This window comes from Protomyctophum parallelum (genome assembly GCF_964188405.1).
Source record: "Protomyctophum parallelum genome assembly, chromosome: 19".
Lineage (NCBI taxonomy): Eukaryota > Metazoa > Chordata > Actinopteri > Myctophiformes > Myctophidae > Protomyctophum > Protomyctophum parallelum.
Window position 1 is genome coordinate 39,167,003 of NC_139717.1, and position 26,452 is coordinate 39,193,454.

At 41.8% G+C, this 26,452-nt stretch overlaps 1 protein-coding gene across 1 annotated transcript; it reads right to left on the reverse strand.

The window, feature by feature from the left end:
• Positions 1-394: 394 nt before the first annotated feature.
• prkg3 (protein kinase cGMP-dependent 3) lies at positions 395-24,729 on the reverse strand (the record flags this gene model as incomplete). Its single annotated transcript, XM_083791134.1, has 22 exons — positions 24,668-24,729; positions 24,282-24,371; positions 21,444-21,506; positions 20,853-20,979; positions 17,526-17,692; positions 16,923-17,036; positions 16,499-16,604; positions 16,059-16,122; positions 15,632-15,709; positions 14,549-14,637; positions 13,900-13,965; positions 13,580-13,627; positions 13,376-13,423; positions 13,092-13,203; positions 11,135-11,271; positions 10,744-10,833; positions 10,478-10,619; positions 7,847-8,010; positions 6,678-6,794; positions 6,501-6,563; positions 5,762-5,837; positions 395-481 (listed from the first exon to the last, which is right to left on the reverse strand). Exons 1-22 carry the CDS (start codon positions 24,696-24,698, stop codon positions 395-397), a joined length of 2,079 nt encoding a protein of 692 aa, XP_083647260.1. The 5' UTR covers positions 24,699-24,729.
• Between the last annotated feature and the right edge of the window lie 1,723 nt (positions 24,730-26,452).

Sequence of the window (26,452 nt, forward strand, 5' to 3'; positions counted from 1 at the left end):
AGTAGAATTTCTATTAACAACATTCAACATTTTGGGCATGTCATTTAAAGGTGACATTTATAAAACATTTAGAAAATAGCAGACCCATGGCTACAATCTCACAATGTGTCTCATCGCGATACGTTGTGAGGTTGTATTATCTATTGACTATTATCACAATTTTGTCATATGACAAATGTCTTTTTAATACAACACTGGTATTCAAATTTGATCCACAATAACCTTTTTTTTTACTTCATCATGAAGCCTATTGAAGCCCCGTTTTGGCTCGAATGAAGGTTGCTTTTGACCTCAGAGCCTTTGGCTGTGAGTTGTCTTGGCTTTAGTTAGAAGTCACGGTCCCAACCAGAGAACTCTTCCTCAGCCTTAGGCTGGTCATATGGGAAACGGTCAGTTAGAAGTCACGGTCCCAACCAGAGAACTCTTCCTCAGCCTTAGGCTGGTCATATGGGAAACGGTCAAAGTTGATGTAGCAGGGTCCCTGAAGGAGGCGAGAAAGAAGAGTGAAGCATTAACCCATTGGCTCTCAAACTTTTTCATTTCAAGAGCGTGTCAGGCACGTGCAGAGGGGGAGGGGGGGGGGGGGCTTGAGCACCTGCCCTTTCTCTAAAAAATAAAAAGAATAAAAGTGTTTTTTTGCCACATAAGGACATGTGGTGTGTGCGGACCAATACGAGCTTGTGGGGGGCCAATAAGGGCTTATGTGGGGGCCAATAAGGGCTTGTGTGGGGGCCAATAAGGGCTTGTCTGGGGGGGAGAACAAGAACTTGGACTAGGACTTATTTGGGGGGCAAATAAGGGCTTGTGTGGGGGGGCAATAAGGGCTTATGTAGAGGGCCAATAAGGGCTTGTGTGTGGGGGGGGGGGGGGGGGGGGGCAAAAAGGGCTTATGTAGAGGGCCAATAAGGGCTTATGTGGGGGGGGGGGGCAATAAGGGCTTATGTGGGGGACCAATAAGTGCCATTGGCCCTTCAAGACGAACATTTGACAAGTAATGATAAATTCCACTATCATAATGAATTATCTTTTAATGTTAACCTAGGTTATTACATGAATAGATGGGCTGCATGGGCAGATTTCAAAAAACTTGGTGGGAATAATTATCAGAGACATTAGCTCTTGGGGACATGGTCACAGTAACAACATTTCCCTAAATATTCATGGAAATGGCAAACTTGGAGGACAGTTGCATACCATATGTGTTGGCGGATGCATGCACTCTAATGAGTACTCTTCAAGAAATATGTTTTATAATAAACCCTGTCATTAGTACATGGAGAGTCATGTGTTTTATCCTGGTGAAAACCTTTTCTGTGACTCTACCCTCTGGCATAGTTAGGCAAGTCCAAAGTCTGGAGCATTTTTGCATAATTATCATGGCTCTCAAGTTCAACCCATGTCTCCATGGACAGCCAAAACAGTTGCAAAATGTATGCAGTAAGAAATTGGCACCTGCCCAAGTTTGTAGAATTCTGTAATAGCCTACTCCAACACCAGCTGCTTTTAAAAATAAAATGGGAAGAATGTAGACACATTCATCGTAGAGTCTTGATAACATACCTTAACCAAGTTCTTTATAGTCTTTTAACAAACATATTATAGATATCAAAGCTCTAAACAGCATGTGTCAGAACCCTTCTCACAAGTCAGATACTGTATATCAACTGGTACATATGATATAATGAATTAAATGAGCACTTTTTCCCATTTTTCTAAAAGGCAGGATTTGAGTTTTAATCCTGAATCTAAGAAAAAACATTTATATAGACATACACACGTACGTACAGTACGTATGTATGTACAAGTAGGTTATGTACGTACACAGAGACTTGGTGCATTTATAGATAGATGTAGTACACAAAGGGTAAGGAATCTTATTGGATGTCATCTTAATCTTATCTATCTATCTGTAAATGCACCAAGTCTTTGTGTGTACATACTTACCTACTGTACGTGTACGTCTGTAACCCACGTAACTCGAGAACCGTTCGCCCCACCGAATTCAAGACTGACACACACGTTCCACACCCCCACAGGGAGTGCAGTGCCCGGTGTCGAGTCCGTCGGATAGCCGGTCGTGCAGAACCAGCACAAAAGCCTCTGCCCGGCCGGGCTCTGGACCTGATCACCCCTATATCTCCATATATGGAGCTGGCCTGTTCTGACATCACAATGGCTGTTCTGACATCTGCATAGACTCCATATTTGGGCATGCCTGATAAAGAACTCCATAACTGTATATGGGCATAAAAGGGACACAGACATAACTGGGTGGGGTATCCATTTCCAACTTGCAATTGCGATCTACAAGCTCACAACCCAGGGCTTTGTTTCACTATATGGAGTAGGAATCCACCTACATAGTGTTTGTGTTGCTGTGCTGCACACAGGCTGCGCTGAAGCTTTGTATAGGGATTTAATTGCTTCATAGAATATTCCATCCGCGCGCCATGCACGCCAGCAGAAACGTAATAAAGTTATTGGACCCCATGAGCTCCCTATTAAGCTTTCTGGAAGTCGATAAATAATACAAAAGTAGCTTTATAGATTCCAGCTCTGACTACTATATTCCCATAATACACTATATTATTATAAGCCCTGTGTTTTCCGAATCCATTCTTCATAGATTTCAGCTCTAATTACTGTATTCACTCTATAGAGTATGGGTACAACATAACAAGTCCTGCGTTTTCCTGAATACATTTTCATAGATCCCAGCTAAACTCTACTACCTGGGTTTTCTCTGAATGAATTCCTCATCCAAAAGTACATCTGCCAGTTCCAGGTAGGTACTGAGATAGCCTTGGATTTAAAATGTTACTGTATTACGTATACCTCTATAAAATAATGCCATGCGTCTGCGCTGCTGAAAATTATTATTATTTATCTATTTTTAAAAGAGCGACACTCCCATTAAGTCCCATAGTAACAGTACGTAACTTCCAGTTGCTTTAAAAAACATTAAAAGGTCACCCTGTACAAAACAAGAACTTGTTTTAATCCTATTCTACTTTCATATATTTATTTACCCATTTATTTATCATATTTATGAATGGATCAAAGCAGAAATTGGTAACGTTCATTCAGAATGTAAGGGTGCATGTGTGCACATGCATGTATGCACATGCACACGACCATGCATGTTTATGTGCATGTTTCAGGTGTTTACATAGACAAAGAGTTTGCCGCCATGCCCGCCATATCGGAGTGATGCCGGCAGCACTACCTCTGCGCCATCTAGTGGTGATTCCAAATATTTGAGGACTGTCTTCTCTTTATATAGAATCTCTTTGATGAGGTGTAGGCAAAACCCCAGGGAGGCTTTCCAATGTTGAAGTGCTCGGCCCTACTGGTCAGAGCTGGGACTGTAGGCGGATCCTTGGATTTATGACGAGGAAACCCCATGCATCTGGGCTTTAACATTGAGCACTTCAACACACGCAGTAAAGGCCGTCCTGGATCGGGAGTCGAACCCACGGCACACTGCCAGACTGGATTACCAGCCAAGGTGCCCAGACGCCCGGGCCAAGGTGCCCAGCCACCTGGGCCAATTTAACTTTTTCTAAAGAAACAGTTTTATCAGTAGCAAGTTATTTAGTTATTATCAAGTTATTTTAACCCAAAACGGCCTTACTGACAAATTATGTCTGTGTGATGTGAATTACTGCACAATACAACTATTAATGCTACAACTATATACAGTACAGTGCCTTCTTCAGGCCTGCCTGAGGTCTTTGGCTGAAATGTTGTTTACTGATACAACTGTTTCTTTAGAAAGGTTCCCAGGCGGCTGGGAACCTTGGCCCGGGCGTCTGGGCACCTTGGCTGGTAATCCAAAAGGAATTTCCAGCCAAGGAAAATTAAGGTCTGGGTGCTCACACGTTAAAGAAAAGTGTAGCGAAGGTGCTCTTTGGTGGAGGACTGAAAACTGGAGTTAAAGCCTTTGTTGAAGTGGCTATAGTTCATCAAAAACTGGGATGACCCATGTGTGGCGGCCATCACGGCCTTCTTCAGGGTAAAACTGTTTATTGAGTGAGTGTACATGTCATGTACTGTATACTCCACCAACGCATCTGTGGCCAAACTTTCACCCTGGTGTGCAACAGCCTTTGGATTACCAATTATACAAAAATGTAATGCCATACGATTTTGTAATATAATGTAAAACATGTTTCCAAATTTGTATACACCTTATCAATTAAGATTGGTATTTCGGACTCTACGGCCCAAACCAAAAATGGTTTGGGCCGTTGAATTAAAGCTGTTGAATCACTTGGGTCGACATGACATATTACACCGCTGGGACGAACGCTAAAACCGTCTTGTCGGTTTGGGCTTAATACTCGAATAGGATGGGTGAATTTCTGCATCTTTCAGTTCTGATTTTAGGGATCTGGAAACGTTTTTCTTCTGGTTATCTAGTATCTAAATATTACTGTGATTTCTTGTCTTCTCATTCTTACCTGATGGTCGTGTGTGTGTGTGTGTGTGTGTGTGTGTGTGTGTGTGTGTGTGTGTGTGTGTGTGTGTGTGTGTGTGTGTGTGTGTGTGTGTGTGTGTGTGTGTGTGTGTGTGTGTGTGTGTGTGTGTGTGTGTGTGTGTGTGTGTGTGTGTGTGTGTGTGTGTGTGTGTGTGTGTGTGTGTGTGTGCTAGATTCTCAAAAAATCTTGAAAGAATGTGAAATATTTGGAATATTAATTTGGGTGGTCTAAAGTTGGACTAAAGTTTGAACCCCTGCCATAGACATAACTTAATAATGAGAGAGAGAGAGTTAAAGTGCCAGTTTTGCACAGCACGATTGTAGCATAATTATAGCTCACATCTGTGGAAAAAATAAATCCTTATTAGGAATAAATTTGCCTCCTGTGTGATATAGCTGAATATTAACATTGTATTTTAACATTAATGCTGGACATATTGGTGGTGGTACTTGGTTAAAAAAGATTGAGAACCACTGCTGTACAGCTGCTTAAATTGTGCTGCCTATACCTACTTGTTTGAAGTGAACTTAAAGGACAACTTTAGTTTTTTTCAACCAAGGTTCATGTTTTAGGTTGTTATTAGAGAAACTAAAATATGAGTGTTCTTTTTTTTTCTTTCTTTCGTTTTAGGGATTTTAGCTGTTTTTGACAGGGGGGCGGGGGCATTCGAGCATGGGGCTAAATATGTATTTTTTTACAACATTTTAAAGCGATTTATTTTTTAATTATTTACTATAGTCCTAATAAACCCCTGGAAATTTCATCTGGCCACAAAACATCACGAGATCTACTAAATGTGCCTATGACACACAGTGTGGCTTCCCCCCACTAGGCTACCTTCACATTCAGTAGATTCTGTGATTTATTTGTGGCCAGATGTAATTTCCTGGGGTTTATTAGGGCTATAGTAAATAATAAAAAAATAAATCTCCATAATATTTTGTAAAGAAATACATATTTAGCACCATGCTCGAATGCCCCCGCCCCCCTGTACAAAACAGCTAAAATCCCTAAAACGAAAGAAAGCAGCAAATGGAAAAAAAATAACACTCATCTTTTACTTTCTCTAATAACAACCTAAAACATGAACCTTGGTTGAAAAAAACTAAAGTTGTCCTTTAAGTTACAGACAGTACTTTGCACTTTTTTAAAAAGCACTCTGGTATCGGTATTCAGTATCGGTATCGGCTAACACAGACATTGTTGGATCGGAATCGGATCGGAAACGAAAAAAGTGTATCGGGACATCCCTAATGCTGAGTCATAGTGTTTGGACTGACCTTGCGTATGAGACGCATAGTTGGAGCGTCCACTTGCCCCACTCGCAGCTTGTGCCAGTTCATACTGCTAAACCACCTGCAGAGGAAAGAAAAATGGGTTTGGTGACACGGTAGATGGTCGTCCACCCTATAGATCCAGGTCCTGCTATTGATTTTCGTTCCATTATTTCTTCCTTGCTGTCTTCGCCAAGCGCTGGCTCTTGGGGGAAATGTGTGTCTCTGTAAGAGCATGGCCTTGACCCTTGACCCTGCTCCTCATGTAAAGTGTCTTGAGACACATTCATTTTCTAAAGTGGAAAGTATCCAGATATGAGGCAAGGAAAGTGAACTTAAACTGAAAAGGAAAAAACATGAACACCCTGAAGAAGGCCTTGCTGGCCACTATGCATGGGCTATCCCATTCTATTACCACATCAATAAAGGCTTTTTAACGCTTTTCACCAGAAGACGAAGAGTGCCTTGATTCTTTTTTCTTTGAAACATCAATAGTGTTGGAAAATAAGACACCCGCTTTTATCGGGGGCACTTTTATCCAAAGTGCCAACTTACAGATTAAATTATTATTTATTTCAACTGCCAGCTTTTGATATGAGTGTCAAACGGGAATTAAATCCTTTAATGAATGGACTGGTTAACCCTAGATTGTATTATGCCATTCTCTACACATTAAGCTATATAGAACTACAGTGACTGTACATTGAGAGAACACAGACACACAGAGCAACACAATAAGCATTACCTGTGGTGTCGAACATCTTTGATTCCATTCTTGGTGTTTCCTAACCTCTGACCTGGCCGTGGCCTATCAACCAGAGCAGGACATTACAATTAATTTTCACATGTGTTTTCACATCACAAGAAAAGTAGTTTTGTATTTTGTTTTTATTACATTTTACATTATACTGTACTCTCTCACCTGCACAATTTACTGATGAGGGACTTGGCTGCCTCACTCATGTAAGGGGGGTACTTGAGCACCCCATCCAGGATCTTGGCATAAATCTTCTGCGGCTCAGAACTGGAGAATGGAGGGCTGTAAAGACATGAGACTTGAAATTGTACAGCCTTTTGAACAGCACTGCAAATATTTATCACCGCAGCATAAAGACTATTTGTGACTGTGATATAGATTGTTATATTTATTGAATCCTATAAGCTACTGTGTTGACCTGTTCCATGGTTCATGCTGTTATGCTGCCATCTACTGGTTCAAGGAGTGTCCTGTTTGTGATTATGAATAGAAGCTGGAGTTCATATCCTCTATGTCTATTGGACCAAACAAATGATCTCTGGCTCATTTATTGGACATTATTGTCCAATTATGGACATACCTGCTGCTATGTGGACCTATCATCACAGCGCTACCAATTGTGCCACCATGCCCCCTTGATTTGAATTTTTAGTTGTATGTCTGTATTGTACTTGCTTTGTTCAGGACCCCAGGAAGTCTAGAGGCTCATTCATGTGTCTCTAATGGGGATCCGTATATAAACATAAACTCCTGGCTACCAGATAGATTCTTCTTGAGGTGTATTTGGTTGCCTGTAGTGACAGACAACGGTGCCTCTGTGTGTATTGTTCCTTTTACTTAAGCATTCTTTAGTTATTATGTCTTGGTTATTTTGGTGATAATTAGAAATCTGATTTCACCAATATACTAGAGCATATTTGACTCAATGGTTTTGTTTTATTAATACATTCTCATGATGTAACCTTGGTTATCCCTTTCCTTTTTCCGGCTATTTTAACCCATTCTGATCGGGCACCCATTTTGGTGTCAGCATCATGTTATGCTTTAGCTATTTAAAAATAGCAGATCTACAAGCTCATATCGCGCCACCGAGTGGCGCGATACGAGCTTGTAGGTCTGCTATTTTTTTTTTAAATCGAAGAGCGACTGACATTTTTTAGAATCTGATCTCAGGTCAGAATGGGTTAATCAGACCAGTGTGTGTCCGGTGGAAACCTGGTATGAATCTGATCTCAGGTCAGAATGGGTTAAACGTTACACCCTCCATCCCCTAGAACGTCTTATGGACTAGGGTCATAACAGTGGCAATGAAGTTGAGGTTTGATTATTATTACCTTCCCACTAGTAGCTCATACACTAGTACACCGAGGGACCAGAAGTCAACTGCGAAATCATGTCCATGGTTCTGAATAATCTCTGGGGCGATGTACTCGGGAGTTCCCACAAACGAGTAGGTTTTCTCACCACGCACCAGCTCCTTGGCAAAGCCAAAGTCCACCTGCATCAGGACACACGTGTGCGCGCGCACACACACACACACACACACACACACACACACACACACACACACACACACACACACACACACACACACACACACCACCTTAACCAGAACCAATTCCCATATGCACAGAAAAATAGGTAATATATCATGTGATTTGACACTGTACACACATTCACTCATGTATGAATCAAGATCAGCGTAAAAGTACATCAAAACTCCCTTTGCTCAGTTGAGACTAACTTATATTTCACTGTTCGAACAATCGACAAGATGCATATTGTCATTTTCGGTAGAAAATTAATTTAGCAAGTTACAATTGCCAAGCAGCAGGGGTGAGCAGCGCTCCCTCATTTCTTTAATATATATTTTTTTTATCCCACGATTTTGTAACTCATTTTTCACCCCTGTGTCAATCATCTAATGTGATCCTGGGCTCTACACACCCTCCACCAACCTAGTCCCCATATATGGGGGACAAGGGGAGAGCAACGGACTTGAACTCATGCTTCCTTCATGCCTGAGTGTCCAAGTTGCTCCTTTACACCTGACAGGGGGGAGTTTCCCTGGTTGGACGTAGCGCGTGGAAGGAACACGTTATTCCAACCAGTTCCTTTCCCCTCCATCAGGCGCCCCGGCTGGCCAGGGGGAGGCAGTTTAGTGACCAGGATTACTGCATGTTTTTTGTGAGGGTACCTACCCTAGGGGACACGGGGAGAACATGCAAACTCCACACAGTGGATTATTATATTGAAAAACAATATGTAGGGGAATGCATGGACGACTGTGTTAAATTGTAGTCAATAGGAATATTGAGTAGTAGCAGTGTAGTTATATAAACATATACTGTAAATACATTCTATGGATGACATAGAAGAGGAGACTGCAGAAAAAAATGTTCACCAATAGTAGGAGCACCTAACTAATACAAATTCTTGGTTGGTAGTGACGTAGCTACAGATACTGCAGAAGGCTGAGAGCTGAGGCAATAGGGAGAATATTGGAAAGAGGGGGAATTTGAGCTCATGCCAACAGAGGTAAGCTGTAGTACTATATACAGAGGTCTTAACCCCTGTGCTACATCTGGGAACATCTCTGAAATATTGATGCTTTTTCTTTTCTTAAAAAAAGAAAAAATCAATTATACAGTACCACTACTAGCTAGATATACAGCATATTAGAGTTAATGTACTTTGAGGCGGTGATTACTGGAAAACAAACCCTGACCGAGTTGAAGCAGAACCAATTCATATCCCAGGACCATCTTCGCCCCGAAGGGGTTTTATTGTCCAATAATGATCACCTCACAGTACATTATCCAGCCTATTACTTATGGATGAAGTCAATCATTAAAAACAATAAAGTCTGCACATTGGATCAATGGTGTAAACTAAAGGATCCGGTACAATTTACACTTTGGAACATGATCCAATGTGCAGACTTTTTATTTATTTATTTATTCATTTATTTTTATTCATGCCCTCTGCCCAGCACCTGGTTTTTAGCGAGTGGATGTGCGTGCTTTATTTTCTGATTCTGGGATTTTTAACGCATTTATGACTGAGGCCGATTCTACAAACGCCTTCTAAATCAAAAAATTCAAAGATCCTTAAAATATTTATTAAAAAATTGAAATATGTTATGTTGCTAATTTGCTATACTGTCATAGGAACAAGAACCCCAAAAGGGGTTCCCATTCCATGTGTTCAATGTGTGTTTTAAATCTTTAGAAAACTCAATCTCTGATCAAGTATGTTTCTTCCCCCAAAACATTCCTAAAGTATAGCTTCATCACCTTTCCCTTGTGCCTTTATCGATATAGTTACAGTGAAGACAGACAGGAAAGATGGAGGAAGAGACAGGGAGAGACATGCAGCAAAGGTCGTCATGAACGGGACTCGAACACGTGGCGCGCTGCCAGCCTAATATGTGGCATGCGTCTGGACCACTAGGCCAGGTTTTGGAGTGGACCATTTCTAAATAGATAATTTTGGTTAAAGGAGCATTCAGTGATTTGGAAACCCCCTCCCCCCCCCCGGTCCGCCCCGGTAACAAGATGTGCACATGCACGCACTACAGTACGCAACAGGCCAACAGCACGCACACCAAGGCCCGCCCCCACTCGATCATGATTGGCGGAAAGCCCCTCTCTAACTATGGATGAAGGCTGGCCCCAGGGATTAACTGGGGACAGGGAGGAACTCCTTATATGGTCGGCACACTCTATAGTAGGGAGGATTACCACAACAAAACTAAAAAAAATAAGTGCTATTTGAATTAAGTGAAATCACTGAATATACCTTTAATGACTTCAGTTGCTTATTTTGAATTGGTTTACTTAAAATTGTTACATTTTCACTTCTACACAAATCTACACCACTGTGGTTTTATAATGAAGCATAAATTAGCCAAACATGTGCACACACACACACACACACACACACACACACACAGTGGGACCCACCAGTTTGACATAGCCCTTCCCGTCCAACATCAGGTTCTCAGGTTTCAGGTCTCTGTACATGATGCGCTTCTTATGGAGGTAGGCGTAGGCCTCCACCACGCAGGCGGTGCAAAACACGGCAACGGGTTCGTCAAAACGCCCTCTGGCAAGTAGAGAGATCAGGTTAGAGGACGGTTAAGAGATTGTCAGCCAGGAGAGACGCCCCCAAAAAAGGGCACACTTGGATGAATACTGTTTAGCCCCTCGGCGGGCCTGTGACTTCTCACACTTCTTTGAGCTTGGTCCAGATCTCCCCTCCGCCACAGAACTCCATGATCATGTAGATGTAACGGGTGTCTTTGAAGCCAGCATGGAGCCTAGACAGAAATGAGTAAGATATCAGAGAATGCTGTTTTTTTTTTTTTACCAAGAATATTGTCACACACCTACCCCCTCATGCACGCACGCAGGCGTACACACACACACACACACACACACACACACACACACACACACACTAGCCTTCTGTCTTTTGCTCTTGTTCCACTTTCGCTATGACCGTCCCCTTCCTAGCTGAAAGCCCCCCCATAACCCCACACGGCCCTCATACCCCCCCATCTTCCAAGCAGAACCCTCCCCAATGGCAGAGTGTCTTGTGAGTTTCAAATGCATAGTCACCTGACGATGAAGTCACACTGAATGGCTTTGAGTATCATTTTCTCAAACAGCACGTGCTCCTCCTGTCGCTTGGCAACAATGTGTTTCTTACTGACCCGTTTCAGGGCATAGTATTTACCATGCTGTGCCGAGGTCACCTTGCAGAAATTAATGACATGAGATGATGATAATTAGTAGCCAAAAAAAATCCACAAAATATATTAAAAGAAAAACATAAAGAAACTAGATAAAGTGCCAATTGGCACAGGTCTCCACCAGGGCAGGTCAGGTTGTGGCCTCATGGTGGCGCTATAACAGGCTGTTGAGGAAGATTTGGGCCGGAGGTTGGTGTTGGAGGGATGCAGGTACAATGTTTTTGTTTTGCACAAAGCGGCCTCCTGGTGGCGCTATAACAGGCCGTTCTGGAAAGTTTGGGGCAGAGGTTGATCGTTGGCATCCAGGGAGTGTGTGTGCAAAATTTGGCATCGACCGGTTGTGTGTGTGTGTGTGTGCGTGTGTGTGTGTGTGTGTGTGTGTGTGTGTGTGTGTGCGCGAGTGCATGACGCGACTTGGCTTGTTGTAGCGCCACCATCAGGCTGTTGAAAACTGTCAAGTGGCATTTCTTCCTTAGCCTAGTGGGAATATGCGTGCACAGTTTCATCGCAATCGGACGCTGCGTTGAGGAGTTGTGGCGATTTGTACAAAGCGGGCTACTCCTGAAAAGTGTAGGAGCCAATCGTGGCCAATCAGGATGGAATATGAGAAATCAAAAAAACCTGTCTTGATCACATGACTATGGAGATCATGTGTAGCGATTTGCGTGAAATTTGGATAAAATCTGAAGGAGTAATAATAGAAAATGTGTTTTACATATGTCGGCCTCCTGGTGGCGCTATAAAGAGCAGATGTGAAAAATTCCAGGCAAAGGTTTTTCCTTGGCCTCTAGGGAGTTGGCATACAAAGTTATCCACAGATCCGTGCAGTTAGAGGTAAAAACACTTTTGGGCCAGTTATAGCGCCACCTTGAGGCTGAGTTGAAATTGTTCATGTGTCATTTCGTCCTCGGCCTAGTGGGAATGTGGGTGCACAATGTCACGGAAATCACGCTATGTGTTCATGATTTGCAGCATTTTGTTTGAAACTGAGCACTCCTGTGAACTTTGGAAGCCAATGTTAACCAATCAGGATGGAGTCTGAGAAATCTGAAAGAGCCGTTTCGTTGAATAGCTCTAGAGAGACTGTGTACCAATTTGCGCGATGTTTGGACAAAATCTGTAGGTGTACTGTGCAAAAACTTGTTTTGCACAAAGCGGCCTCCTGGTGGCGCTATAACAGGCCGTTCTGGAAAGTTTGGGGCAGAGGTTCATCGTTGGCATCCAGGGAGTGTGTGTACAAAATGTGGTATCGAGCGGGTTAACGGTGGCCGAGATTAGCTGTTCACGGACACACGGACGGACACACAAACGGACGGACGGACACACGGACGGACGGAGTGCAAAACATACTCTCCCCACATGCCTTCGGCCTGGTGGAGACAATAACATAGTGATATTTGTCAGGTGAAAGAATTTGTCATATTAGTCTGATTATTGCCTCGCGGCCGTTGTTTGTGTTAGTTTCCGACGTTCTGTGCGTGGTTCAATGACTGTTTTGTTGTGGCTTTGCATTGGCAGCCGCATTTGATTTGAAGTTATATCGAGTACTAGTCATATCGATACTCTTCCTTCTCCGTGAATGTGACTGTGAGGCAGCATGCTTCTCTGCTGCGTTGCAATGTATGTGTATGCAGCCTGCGTGGCTGCCAGGGATATTTGCCTCTCCCCTTCCCATTGGCTAGAAGCAGCCAATCAAGTCACCACGTCAGTATGACTAGGGTGATGACTATGTCGTCTACATTTCATGAGCTTTCACTAGTCAGGTTTCACCTGACGACAAAAGGAAAGTGACAGTGTCACTCATTTAACACACACATACTCACCAGCTCAACGCGGCCAAAGCCACCAACACCAAGGGTGACAGGCTCTCCTTGATACCGACCCTCTTGGTATAACACTGGTAGAAGGTCCTTAAGCACCATAGTGGAACCAGGACTGAGAGGTAGAGTGAGAGAGTTTTATACTGCTATATTAGCTATTAAAAACAAATCTGCACAAAAGTGTTTTGTTTATTACAAACTATACATTTTGTATTGATTAAATCGATTTGTTCGTACATGGCATTATCCACCTACTCCTTCAATTACCAATATATATTTAGGCTCACCATGGCTTTTCTGGAGCTACAGCTACCACCTCCTGTAGCACCTTGGAGCTGAGAGAGAGAGAGAGAGAGGTGGTGTATCTTGATTTAAACACTTGATCATCAAGACACGCTACCGTGGGTTTAATAGTTATTCAGACATAAAGGGTGAATAATGTAATGGTAATAGTGTAATATGTGTGAGAGACAGTGGCTTGCATTACTTACTCATCAAACAGCTCCAGTTGTTCAACAGGAATAGTCTCTTCAAATACCCTGCACGATAGAACGGAGAAGGCATGATGAGCTACGGCCAATAACATTCTCTCATTTGATTACATTTTTACACCCAAGGAGTTAAACCAACATTGGATTTTGTTGTGAAGAGCGGCTACACAACAGTACATGCTACTGAACCAGTGAAAGCAGGAGACTCATGGCTGTGTATAGCATTTGTTACATGCAGGGTCACACAGTGGCTGCAGAATGTCAACAGCACAGAACTGTGACATTCAAACGTGGCTTTTTAATGGGGGACCAGAACTCACTCTTTGTCAATGGAGAAGCAGGTAACGGGGCCATCAGCAGTGCAGGTGGCAGTTCTCAAGATCTCCCTGCAAATGGCAAACAGACATGTCATTAAGTGCTGCCACAGACCAATTGTCATGGGTCACGCCGTCGCCTAGAGTAAAAATCTAATTTTATTTTATATTTGATATATTTCAAAAGTAATTTTATTTATATATATATATTATATATATATATATATATATATATATATATATATATATATATATATATATATGTATATATATGTATATATATATTTTTTTTAACAAACAAATCTAAGAAATTCCATTAATTAAGAAGTAGTGAAAATAGCCGATCTACAAGCTTGCAACATGGTGCAAAGCGACATGTTGTGTGCTTGTAGATCTTCTGTTTTCACTATAGGTTCCCGGGCAATGGCGCTTCCTGCTCCTATAGTTATAGGACGGCTACATGCAAGAGACAAATATCCTGTATGTGCAAATAAACAGTGGCAAAAATAACCTAAAGGAGCGTGGGGAGACTGGGGACCAAATTGTTACAATTAAGATGGCGGCGGCAGCAGCAGCAGAAGATACAGTAAAAACAAACACTTTGTTGCACCCTGACGAAAGCGATTGCATCAGGCACAAGCGTTTCCAGGGTTACCGTATGAGGGCTTGTTCCCCGAAATGCTCCCCTTTTCCCATCCGCCGAATCTGTTTCTGGTGGCCGTTGACATTCTTAGTCACCAGTACCTGAGGGCACACACACACACACACACACGCAGAGGTAGATTGAGAGACCGAAAGAAAGACACAGAATTGTTCATGGGGTCACGACTTAAAACATATAGTAATTTTCTTTTCCTACACATTTTCTTTTTTAATTAAAACAATTTAAATAATGTTATACATTTTAAAACAAACAAACCTAAGAAATACCATGAATAAAAGTAATAATATATAATAAAATCTATAAAAGTATATTTGATAGTTGCACTAGTTTGGGTCCCAGGCAAAAGTCTAATCTCTCTTTTGAACCACTGGGATAGAGAGCACATGTGCATCCTACATGTAGGCATTACAAACAAGACTACTTCATCCTGTGTAAACTAAACCAGGTGCTGCAACTACCATCTTTTTCTTCTTCCATTAATCAATTAATTGAGAAGCATGTTATTTTTTATTTTTTTAAACCACTTAAGAGTCAGTTGTTTTATACTTTGTCGCACAATGGTGGAGTGCAAAAATAGTATAGGAGACGCATTACGATGGATGTGACGTGAGCGTATATATTTTATAGATTATTATTAGGTTTGCCTATTTTCACAATTTTTGACATTTCTTTGGCATTTTGGAAATATCTTTGCCTATAATGACATAATAAAAAATTGAGATTATTATTATTATCAAACATTTTTATAATAATAATTCAATTAGTTTGATTAACGTTTACACCTCTAAAATAAACCGTATACCAAATGACTTATTATTGGGGGAGTTTAAATCCCATTTTGGGCGGGAACCCCTTTTGGTGTTTTAAACATTGTTTACATGTTATAATTTAGCTATTGAAAAATAGCAGATCTACAAGCTCACCGAGTGGTGCGCTACGAGCTTGTAGGTCTGCTATTTTTGAAAAATCGTGAAAATATTTATTTCAGAAAACTGGAGGATTTAGAAGATTTTTATTTATTATTTTGAGGTCAGGCCTAAATGGGTTAAAAGCATATCGTCTGCTTTACCGTACCTCTCCTTTCAGGATGATGTAGAATGTGTTCCCTTCATCGCCCTCTCGAACTATCACGTCCTTATTCTGGAACTTCACCTATAGGAAAGAATCAAATTGAGGAAATTGATCATCACTTTTACACAACACTATAGACAGTATTTTTGTCTTTTAACCTATTCAGGATGGGAACCCCATTTGGTGTTTTAAGCATTATGTTATACTTTAGCTATTGAAAAAATAGCAGATCTACAAGCTCATAGCGTGGCAGCGAGTGCAAGGTTTTTCAGAAAACTGTTAGGATTTAGAAGCCTTTTTTTTAATCAGCCTCGGGTCTAAATGGGTAGAAGGAAAAACTTTAAATATCATTATACTTTTTGAAGTACATTGTTTCCTGGTCCATGAACAAAGTCAAATGTTTGTTTTTTTGTACAGTGTGTATCATCACCTCTTCCATGGAGTCAATGAGCTTAGACAACTGGATGTCATTCAGGTCTTTCAGGGTACGAGAGCTGAAATGACACATGGTGGTTGGTTGGTTACTTTATTAAAATATGTCCTCTACCACTACAAAAGAACAACATCAAATACTTGACACATCTCTAAAGCATATAGTGATGCTGTTGCTTTCAATCCTTGCATTGGTTCATGGTGTTCTTTTTGTCGGATTAACCATTTGAACCCCCAGCATCCATATTCTGAGCAGAACTTTAGCTAGAAATAGCCAATCTACAAGCTCACAATGCAGCAGGCAGCACATTGCAACGAGTTGTATGAGCTTGTAGATCGGCTATCTTTGGAGAGATTTGGTGTAGACAGACAAAAGTGACCCGAGTACTGTACATATTACTGCATGTACATATTCAAGTCCACAACCTATACACTCACGTCTTCAAAAAGCCCATGATCTGCTCGCGTTTCTTCTTGGACTTGTTGGTCATGATGGTTCTGTAGGTCTGTCTCTCCATGCACCACAGACGCACCACTGTCTTTGCTGTAACAGAGAGAGGGAGAGAGTGAGAGTGACACACCACATTGATGTCATTTTATGACTCTCTGTCTATCTTGATTTAAACACTTTTTTACAATGCTATTTCACAAAAAAGCAGTGTGACACGGCGTCATGCAGTATGATGCACGCCTGTAATGACACACCGAAAATAAGGACGCCAGGTTGAAAGTGGTTATAAGTGAATAATTCACAAAGGATATTGCACACGGATTGTTCCTGTGGAGCAATACATGCTGAGTGCAGCAGATGTGTCTCATTATGACTTCCATAAATATCTAGAATATCATAACGGAGCCTTACCTTTAACTGTGGCTGTGCGTTTGCAGTTGTACAAGATGGCCAGCTCCCCGAACACGTCGCCCACGTTGAGGGTTCTGAGTTGACGTCCTCCCTGGGTCACAATGAGTTCGCCAGCTATAGGAGAGAGATATGTTGCACAGGACTGTACATATTGCATACATTATGCATAATTTATATCTACTGTATACATACATAACTACTACTGTACTGTATATGCCCTCTTAACCCATTCTGAACGGGCACCCATTTTGGTGTTGGCATCATGTTATGCTTTAGCTTTTGAAAAATAGCAGATCTACAAGCTCATATCGCGCCACCGAGTGGCGCGATACGAGCTTGTAGGTCTGCTATTTTTGAATAATCGAAGAACTACTGACATTTTTAGAATCTGATCTCAGGTCAGAATGGGTTAATCAGACCAGTGTGTGTCCAGTGGAAACCTCGTATGAATCTGATCTCAGGTCAGAATGGGTTAAAGTGACAGATTGCATATTGAATTTATTTGTGTCCGGCTAGGCCTAGTGTGGGCAACCAAGTCAGTCCCTGGGTGTACACACACACACACGCACACGCACGAGCGAGCGAGCGAGCGTATATCCTTACCTGCGACTATGTACATGCTGTCCCCTTCGGATCCCTCTTTAATGACGTCGTTCCCGGGTTTGTAGTCACTGGCCACCAATAGATCCACCATCATGGCCGTCTGTTCATCATCAAGGCGACTGAGGAAGTCATTCTTCTGGATAGCCTTGACGATCAGACTCGTCTCACTAGCGATTGAGGGAAACGGAAGTTCAAATGTGTTGATGTCATATTTATGGAAAGTCTCAGGTGGCTTCGAGAACCAGGGTCTATACTTGGCCCCCTACTTTTTCCTTCTGCACCCTAGGTCTCTTTGCCAGCAATATCAGATCTGCAAGCTCACAATGTGGTGCTTTGAGAGCTTGTAAATCTTTCGGCATAATGTTCACCTCAGAATATGGTTGTGCTTGCACCTTTCCTTTTAGATTATTCTGTCCTATATGCCTGTTTTATTATTGACGTCTTCTGCACTGAATTGTATTGTATTGTATTGTATTGCATTTGTGAAGCACTTTGGTACAATGAGAGTTGTTTTTAAATGTGCTATATAAATAGATTTGATTTGATTTGATTAAAACTGAGGATTTGACGCAGTAGTCAGCTGGTGCAGCTAAACGTCTGTCTCACTCGACAGTGTTACTCATGAGAAGAGTTGCATAATGAAACGTGAAAACATCTGTGTACTGTCAGTGTCAGCCTGGTGTACTATATTTAAGTACTGTAGTTTGTTCTGTACCGTTCTTTATTATTATAGGCCGATTTAGGTTGACTAATCAACTTTAAATACTGAGGTCTTTGAAAAATAGTTGACGAAATGTCTACTAAAAGTCTGCCTACTCTTGATTGATTGATTGACATTTTTATTTCACAGTATGTAGACTGGGTACATTTCAAACGAAAGTCAATACAAAATCTGTTACTTAAAACAAAGGCAGTCTGACTGAGGAAATGAAAGAAATGTGCCATATTCAGAAAAGGAAACTCACTCAACTCACTTGGCGCATCAACATAATCAAAGACCAGATGAAAGATGCCACTAATGTTCATGTTGCAACAGTTTAAAGATGCTCTCACACAATATCAACATTGAATGAAGAGGAATGTGAAAATTACACCAAATCATGGTTCCAACCCAAATGGGAAATTATTTCTGAATTTGGTGATTCTCTTTCCAATTGGATGACCCCAGCTTTAATCCAAAAGTACCTGCTGATGATCAAAAAGAGTAACCTCATCATAATCTTTCGACCGCGGTAGAGATCATGGATTTCACAATGCCACGCCAGACTTTCCGGTCCTTCATTGCCATCCCCGGTTCCTGCTTACTGATGCATGTGTCCCTAGCGATGGCATCAGTGAACGACAGTTTTCTACCTCTGGTCTGCTTTGAGGCGGCAAACTGTGTTCTTCTGGATCGGACTAGTGAAGAAACACGGGGAAGGTTGCTTGTATACTAGATTAGTCGATTGGTGGCTCTTCCAAGAGAGATTTTGCACTCTCATTAGAAGGCGGTGTTCGTGCCATCGAACCGTTTCTCTAATTTCTTTGAAAGTGTCCATGTCGGGGGCACGGTGGCACAGTTGGTATAGTGCTTTCGCCTCACCGCTAGAAGGTCCTGGGTTTGATTCCTGCTCGGGACGCTGTTGGTGCTGGCGGCGTGTTTCGTCATCAGTGCCCATACCCGAGGCGGGGTTGGCGAAAGGGCCTTTCTTTTTTTCTTTTTTTAAGATATTTTTTTGCGGCTTACGCCTTTTATTAATTTTTGAAGGGACAGACAGTAGGCTGACAGGAAACGGGAGAGAGATAGGGGGATGACATGCAGTAAAGGCCGTGTCGGGTCCGGGAGTCGAACCCGCGGCACACTGCGACTGGATTACCAGTCCGGTGCCCAGACCGTTACGCTACGGCCTGGGCCGAAAGGGCCTTTCTGTGTGGAGTTTGCATGTTCTCCCCGTGTCCCCTAGGGTAGGTACCCCCACAAAAAACATGCAGTAATCCTGGTCTCTAAACTGCCTCCCCCTGGCCAGCCGGGGCGCCTGATGGAGGGGAAAGGAACTGGTTGGAATAACGTGTTCCTTCCACGCGCTACGTCCAACCAGGGAAACTCCCCCCTGTCAGGTGTAAAGGAGCAACTTGGACACTCAGGCAGGACGGAAGCATGAGTTCAAGTCCGTTGCTCTCCCCATGTCCCCCATATATGGGGGACTAGGTTGGTGGAGGGTGTGTAGGGCCCAGGATCATCATTAGATAATTGACACAGGGGTGAAAAATGGGTCACAAAATCGTGGGATAAAAAAATATTAAAAAAAAAAGAAAGTGTCCATGTCTCGGAGGCATAAAGTAGAATCGGCTCGATGGTCGTCTTAAATACTTTTACTTTGAGCATCTTACTAAGCTGGGATGACCAGATCTTATGCATGTCATTGCAGGCTGACCAGGTCATACCCTTCCTAATTTGAAAGTCCTTTTGGGAAGAAGATATACAGTATATGAACCCAAATACTTATAGTCATCAACCTGAAACCTAGGATAATGGAATAAACCTTTTTTGAGTTTAACTTTATCAAACAGATTGGTCTCACCATCAACGCAGATGAGACAAAACGTATTAAGTCCAGGATTTCATCTACCTTGGAAGCAAGCTAACAACAGATGGGGATTCAGGGGCAGATGTAGAAAGCAGGATCTGTAAGGCACGGGGAGCTTTTGCCATATTAAAATCGATATGGAGATCAGGCAAGATTAGTATAAAGACCAAATTGAGTATATTTAAGAGCAACGTCCTGGGGGTTCTCCTGTATGGGGCAGAGTCGTGGAAAGTGACACAGGCCATCTGTCACAAGCTAGATGTATTCCAAAGGAGAATACTGAGGATATTTTGGCCCATGACAGTCTCCAACGGAGACCTGTACAGGAGAACATGCCTGACCCCACTGTCAAATGTGATCAAGTTCAGAAGGTGGATGTGGATCGGACATGTTTGCAGAATGGACCCAAGTGCCATCCCAAGGGTAGCCATGAGATGGACACCACCTTGGAAAAGAAAAAGAGGCAGGCCCAAAGAGACCTGGAGAAGATCAGTGGAGAGAGAAATGAAAGAGTTGGCGTGGACCTGGGGCCAACTGCAACATTGGGCAGAAGACAGACAGCATTGGCGTTCGTTGGTGAAGACCTTATGTGCTATCCAGCACGAAGAGGATTAACATAATAATAATTTAACTTTTGGACATTCCTCGTTTCCCATTTGTATCAGGTTTGCTGCACAAAGCCTGCAAAAAGGTACTCAGTCAACCACCACACAAGGACAATGATTTCAAAACATGACATCACACTGTGCTGACCACTAACCTGGAAGTTTTCTTGAATTTAGTCTGTTTGATTTCAAGGTTTTCAGGGATTGGCTCTGAGGCCATGACGGCTGCACGACTCTTCCTGACCACTGGGTTAATGTCATTACCACTGTGGGAAGGGAACTCTGAAGTGGACAAAACCAGGCAGACAGAATGGATGCATAACACATTTTTGTGTGTGTGTGTGTGTGTGTGTGTGTGTGTGTGTGTGTGTGTGTGTGTGTGATAGTGATAGTGACTATGTAGCTGTGTGTCATGTGCTCTTACCTAGGTCATGATAGTGACTATGTAGCTGTGTGTCATGTGCTCTTACCTAGGTCATGATAGTGACTATGTAGCTGTGTGTCATGTGCTCTTACCTAGGTCATGATAGTGACTATGTAGCTGTGTGTCATATGCTCTTACCTAGGTCATGATAGTGACTATGTAGCTGTGTGTCATGTGCTCTTACCTAGGTCATGATAGTGACTATGTAGCTGTGTGTCATGTGCTCTTACCTAGGTCATGATAGTGACTATGTAGCTGTGTGTCATGTGCTCTTACCTAGGTCATGATAGTGGCTATGTAGCTGTGTGTCATGTGCTCTTACCTAGGTCATGATAGTGACTATGTAGCTCCTGCAAGAGCTTTTCTTTTTCCTGGAGTCTTTTCTCTGCATGGACAAAACATTACACTTTACGTTAATAGTGTTATGATGAGTCCCTATTTATGATTGAAATCTCACTCTCTCTGACAGATCTGAATTAATAGTGTTGAATCAATTTTGTATGGTTCTATTCATAAAGGACCTTAAGTCTATTAGGAAATTTTGTTCTAACCCCATCGCTAAATTGACATCTCCCCTTACTCCAGTGGTAGGCAACCTTGACTTTAGGCCGGGACACTCAGCTGCAGGCTTTAGGACCTGGCATGAGAAGGGCATTACCAAACTTGGAGACCTTTTTGATGGCCATACCTTGAGGTCTTTCACACAATTGCAGCAGCGTCATGGGTTGCCAAAATCTGACTTCTTCAGGTATTTACAAATTAGACATTTTATTACTGAGGACACTTCACTTTTAGCCAATAGTTCCGCTTCACAGGTAGAACGAGCACTCTCTTTGCAATTATCTAAGAAACACATTTCAATTTTCTGTGACGTCTTGAATTCCTACTCATCTATATCCTCTCAGATTACTAAGCAGTCCTGGGAAAAAGAACTGGACGTCTCTATTCATGATGAGGGCTGGGCAGATATGTGGGCCTATACGAAACAGATTTCAGTTTGTAACCGAACTAAATCCATCCAGTTCAGAATATTACATCGTATACATATAACTCCTGCTCTCAAGAACAAAATGGATGTCAGTGCGTCCCCATTTTGCTATAAGTGCAAGACAGAGATTGGTAATTACGTTCACTGTCTTTGGTCCTGTGTGAAGCTTCAGAACTATTGGTATGACATTGTGACAGAACTCTCTGTTATTTTTGGTGTCTCGATCGATTTAGATCCGTTGTGTCTTTTACTTGGTCTCCCGGATGTTCATGTCATTGATGTCAAACATAAGAGGTTGTTCAACTTATTAACATTTGCTGCTAGGAAAAATATTCTTTTGTTTTGGATCAAGGATGTTGCTCCATCAAAGAAATCATGGCATAATATTATAATGGGCTGTATTCCTTGTGAATACATTACATGCATGTTGCATTCTAAATTGGACACTTTCTACAAAATGTGGGACCCTTATTTGAATCATATTGGAACCACACTGTCTGCCATGGTACTTGGAGGTTTTCCGTACCAACCTTAGATATCTTATATGCCAGCATTCTTCCCTAGTGGGTGCTCTGCTTTGGGGCGGGGGCTTGTCTGCCCTTTGGGTATGGGGGGGTGGTCGCCCGGGCAGGGGTCTCGATGCGTTGCGTCGGGGCCACTTCTTGGGGCGGTGGCCCTGCCGCCTGGGGGGGGGGGGGGGTGGCGGTTGCCGCCTTTGAGTGGAGCATGCATGGGTCTGCTCTTGTTTGGTGATTTGGTGCCTATGATAACTGTTGTCTGCCTTTTTAATATATGTATTAATGTACTGTATGGATGTATTCCCTGATTGGGAGTCTATGAAAATTCGAAAGTCACTTGTCATTATGGTTCATTGTCCTTCTCATGTCTTTGTATATTCAATCTTTTTATTTATAATAGTGTTGTGCCTGAGCTGTTTTTCTTTTCTTTTCTTTTGTTTGTTATTATGTTCTTGTTGTGTAATGTCTGTTTTTCTTAAAAAAAACCCCAATAAATATACTTTATAAAAAAGAATATATATGCATGGTTCACTTTGATTTACCTGATCAGTCTACATTATGGAAATGGGGAATAAGTATGCCCAATATTGTATGTATTCATATTCAGTATACTATAAGTTCACATAAAATACATTTACACAGTTGACAGTTGTTGTATACATTTAGATTTATGTAGCCTAATATGGTGTAAAGAAAATGTAAAGCCCACAATAGTGTAGACTAGAATAGTGGATTAATAATAATGAATTGCATTTTTATAGCGCTTTTCCAAGTGCTCAAAGCGCTTTACAATGGTTGATTCATTCATACATTGGGAGGTGAAGCGGCGAACAGTCGACGCCAGTGTCCTCACTTCCCACATTCACACACCAATGGTGGCGAGCTCACGCCGACCAACTCATTGGAGGCAGTGTAGGGTTCAGTGTCTTGCCCAAGGACACTTCGACATGTAGACAGGAGGAGCCGGGATTCGAACCGCCGACCCACTGATCATTGGACGACCTGCTCTACCTCCTGAGCCACAGCCGCCCCGATTACAGTATAGAGACATAGGGCTACTGTATATCACCCCTTAACCCTTATCCCTTAACTTATTTGCCATTTTTAAATAGTTCAAATAGCTGATCCTCAAGCTCACACGTGTAGATGTAGATCAGCTATAGTTGAACTATTTTAAAATCCATCCAGCCATCCATCTTCAACCGCTTATCCGTAGTCGGGTCGCGGGGGCAACAGCTCCACCACAGTGCTCCATACTTCCAGAGCAACATTAGTGACTTCCTCCTGGGGGATTCCGAGACGTTCCAAGGCCAGTGAGTCGATGTATTATTAATACAAATTATTATTATTTTTAAATGATTTTCAAAATAGTAAAAAATGGCAAATAAGTTTAGGGATAAGGGATAAGGGTGGTGCAAGATGGATCCCTTAATCCACAACATGAAAGAATAGAAAGGTTCTTCCATGTCGACAACTTCTGATTATTCATTCATTAATAAGCCGATATAAATTCAATAAATCACTCGTATGGTATCGGAGTGTATGCCGTTCATCATCAACAGTATGGCTCCATTGTCCCTGACATGGAGTACAACGTTGAGAATGACAAAGGACACATTGAGTACAGTATGTGCGTAGTTAAGTTTGTTCTCACCCAGGTCTGTGTTGCGTCTCTGCAGCTCCTGGTTGATCTGTAACTGTTTGTCCAGCTGCTGCCTCATCTCCTCCATTTGTTTCTCCATGACTGCTGGGTACAATTTTCATTAAAACACGAGGGTTTAATTAGGAGGTGTTGTAGATGTCCAGACAGGAGGCGGGGGACACTCATGATGAAGTGGATAGAGAGTAGACAGACGGGCAGGTAAAAGAATGAGCTAAGATTCAGCAAAATGTGCACTTGGATGCTCACACAAAGAGAACATGTCAACATGCAGGTCTGCACACAGCAGAAAGAAAGAAAGAAAGAAAGAAAAACACACACAACACCAATATAGTCACAAATAGACACAAAGTGTAAAATTATGAAATGCAAATAACTACCCTGACTGTTTCTCCCAGGTGTCATCAGCATCTCACCTTCTTTCGGCAGACTGTTAACTCTATTCTCAGAGCACACAGCAGGAGCTCTGCTGAATAATGCACACTAATGATGAACTGTCAACAGGGGGCACTCTGACTGCTGCTAGCTTTTACCAGATATAGAACCGACATTGGCATCTCTCTCTCTCTCTCTAGAGACAGACAGACAGACAGACAGACAGACAGACAGACAGACAGACAGACTTGTATCTTCATGTGTTTTAGTGATACATGACATCTTGGTCATATAAGTGTTTCCTTTCTTTCTTTTCAAAATCTTTTTATTCAAGTTTTTGTGATAAACCCAGGGGCAAGTATCAAACAGACATATCAAATATGAAAATAAAAAATAAAACTCAATCCCCTATCCCACCCACCCCCCACCCGCAATCCCAAGGATAGTCGGAAAAACAGTCAAAATTAAGTGTTTCCTTTCTACTCCTACATGACAAAAATGTGATGCATCACTAAAAGCCACACCATTTAATGTGGAGCTCCATTGTTCTGGCATTGAAAGGGTTGGGAAACTAATTCAAAGTAAAAACACAAGCTTGTGAAATGTACCTCCACTATACCCAGTGTTTAACTTTCCATCAAGTAGTGGAGACAAGTGCACATGCATCTTTGATAAGCCAAACTCACACAAAAGCCTAATAAGCATGCATGTGCTCGCACACAGCAATAACGCCGGTCCAAATGATGTTTCCATTGATCGGTTTGCAGTAGCCGTGATTGCGGAGAAACATCACCATTCTCATTTTGTAGACAATGGAAAGATGGAGGTTTATGCCTCTGTTGACACACACCAACACGTCAGTGCAAACACAGGTCGTCAGACCACCAATTAACAGCAGTGGTGGAAAGTAACTAAGTAATAATATACATTTACTCAAGTACTGTACTTAAGTACACTTTTGAGTAAGTATTTTTACTTTACTGGAGTACTTCCAATTTTCAAACATTTTACTACTACTCCATTACATCTCAAAGGCAAATATGTTAGTCTTACTCCACTATAATTATTTTAAAACTTTAGTTACTGTACTAGTTGTAAGTTATAACTACGTTTTCTAAAACTGATTTCAAAACCACTTCAGGCCTAAATATATATCACAACGCTCGCAAAGTTGTGAGTTTGAGGATCTGATATTTTCATATTTGATATGGGACCATAATGAGTACTTCTACTTCTGGTATTGAAGTACATTTATACATTTATATTATATTGTGCTTGTAACCGACAATTTCTATAATATTGATAATTTTACATACTGTAAGTAAAAAATGTGAGTACTTCTTCCATCACTGTAACAGCTAGAGCACACATTCTGGTTTAACCAGAGTTGGGAAACTTAAAGATGTGATTTCTATATTTCTTTACCAGCTGCGAAGCAGGCTGGTCTACTTTCTATCAGGTTGGTAATGGCAACTTATGATTTCATTGGCTGCCGTAGTTACCTAGCCAACCTCTCAGCCAATGGGATAGCATTGTATTGCAGCAACAACAACCCACTAGTTTCACCCACAATTCTGCAGATATAGCTGGTAATTATGACTATCATCAATTCTTGTTTCCAGTTATTCATGTGTTTGAGGTGACAGTACTTCATTACTACCCCTTGGTGTGGTTATGTGAAATTATGTCTTCCCTTTGTATTTAGGGTTTTTTCCTGGAGGCTGAAAAATTGATAGTCAAACGTGCCAATGAAAAAAAACAGTGATATAGTAGGTGAAGAATATATTCCA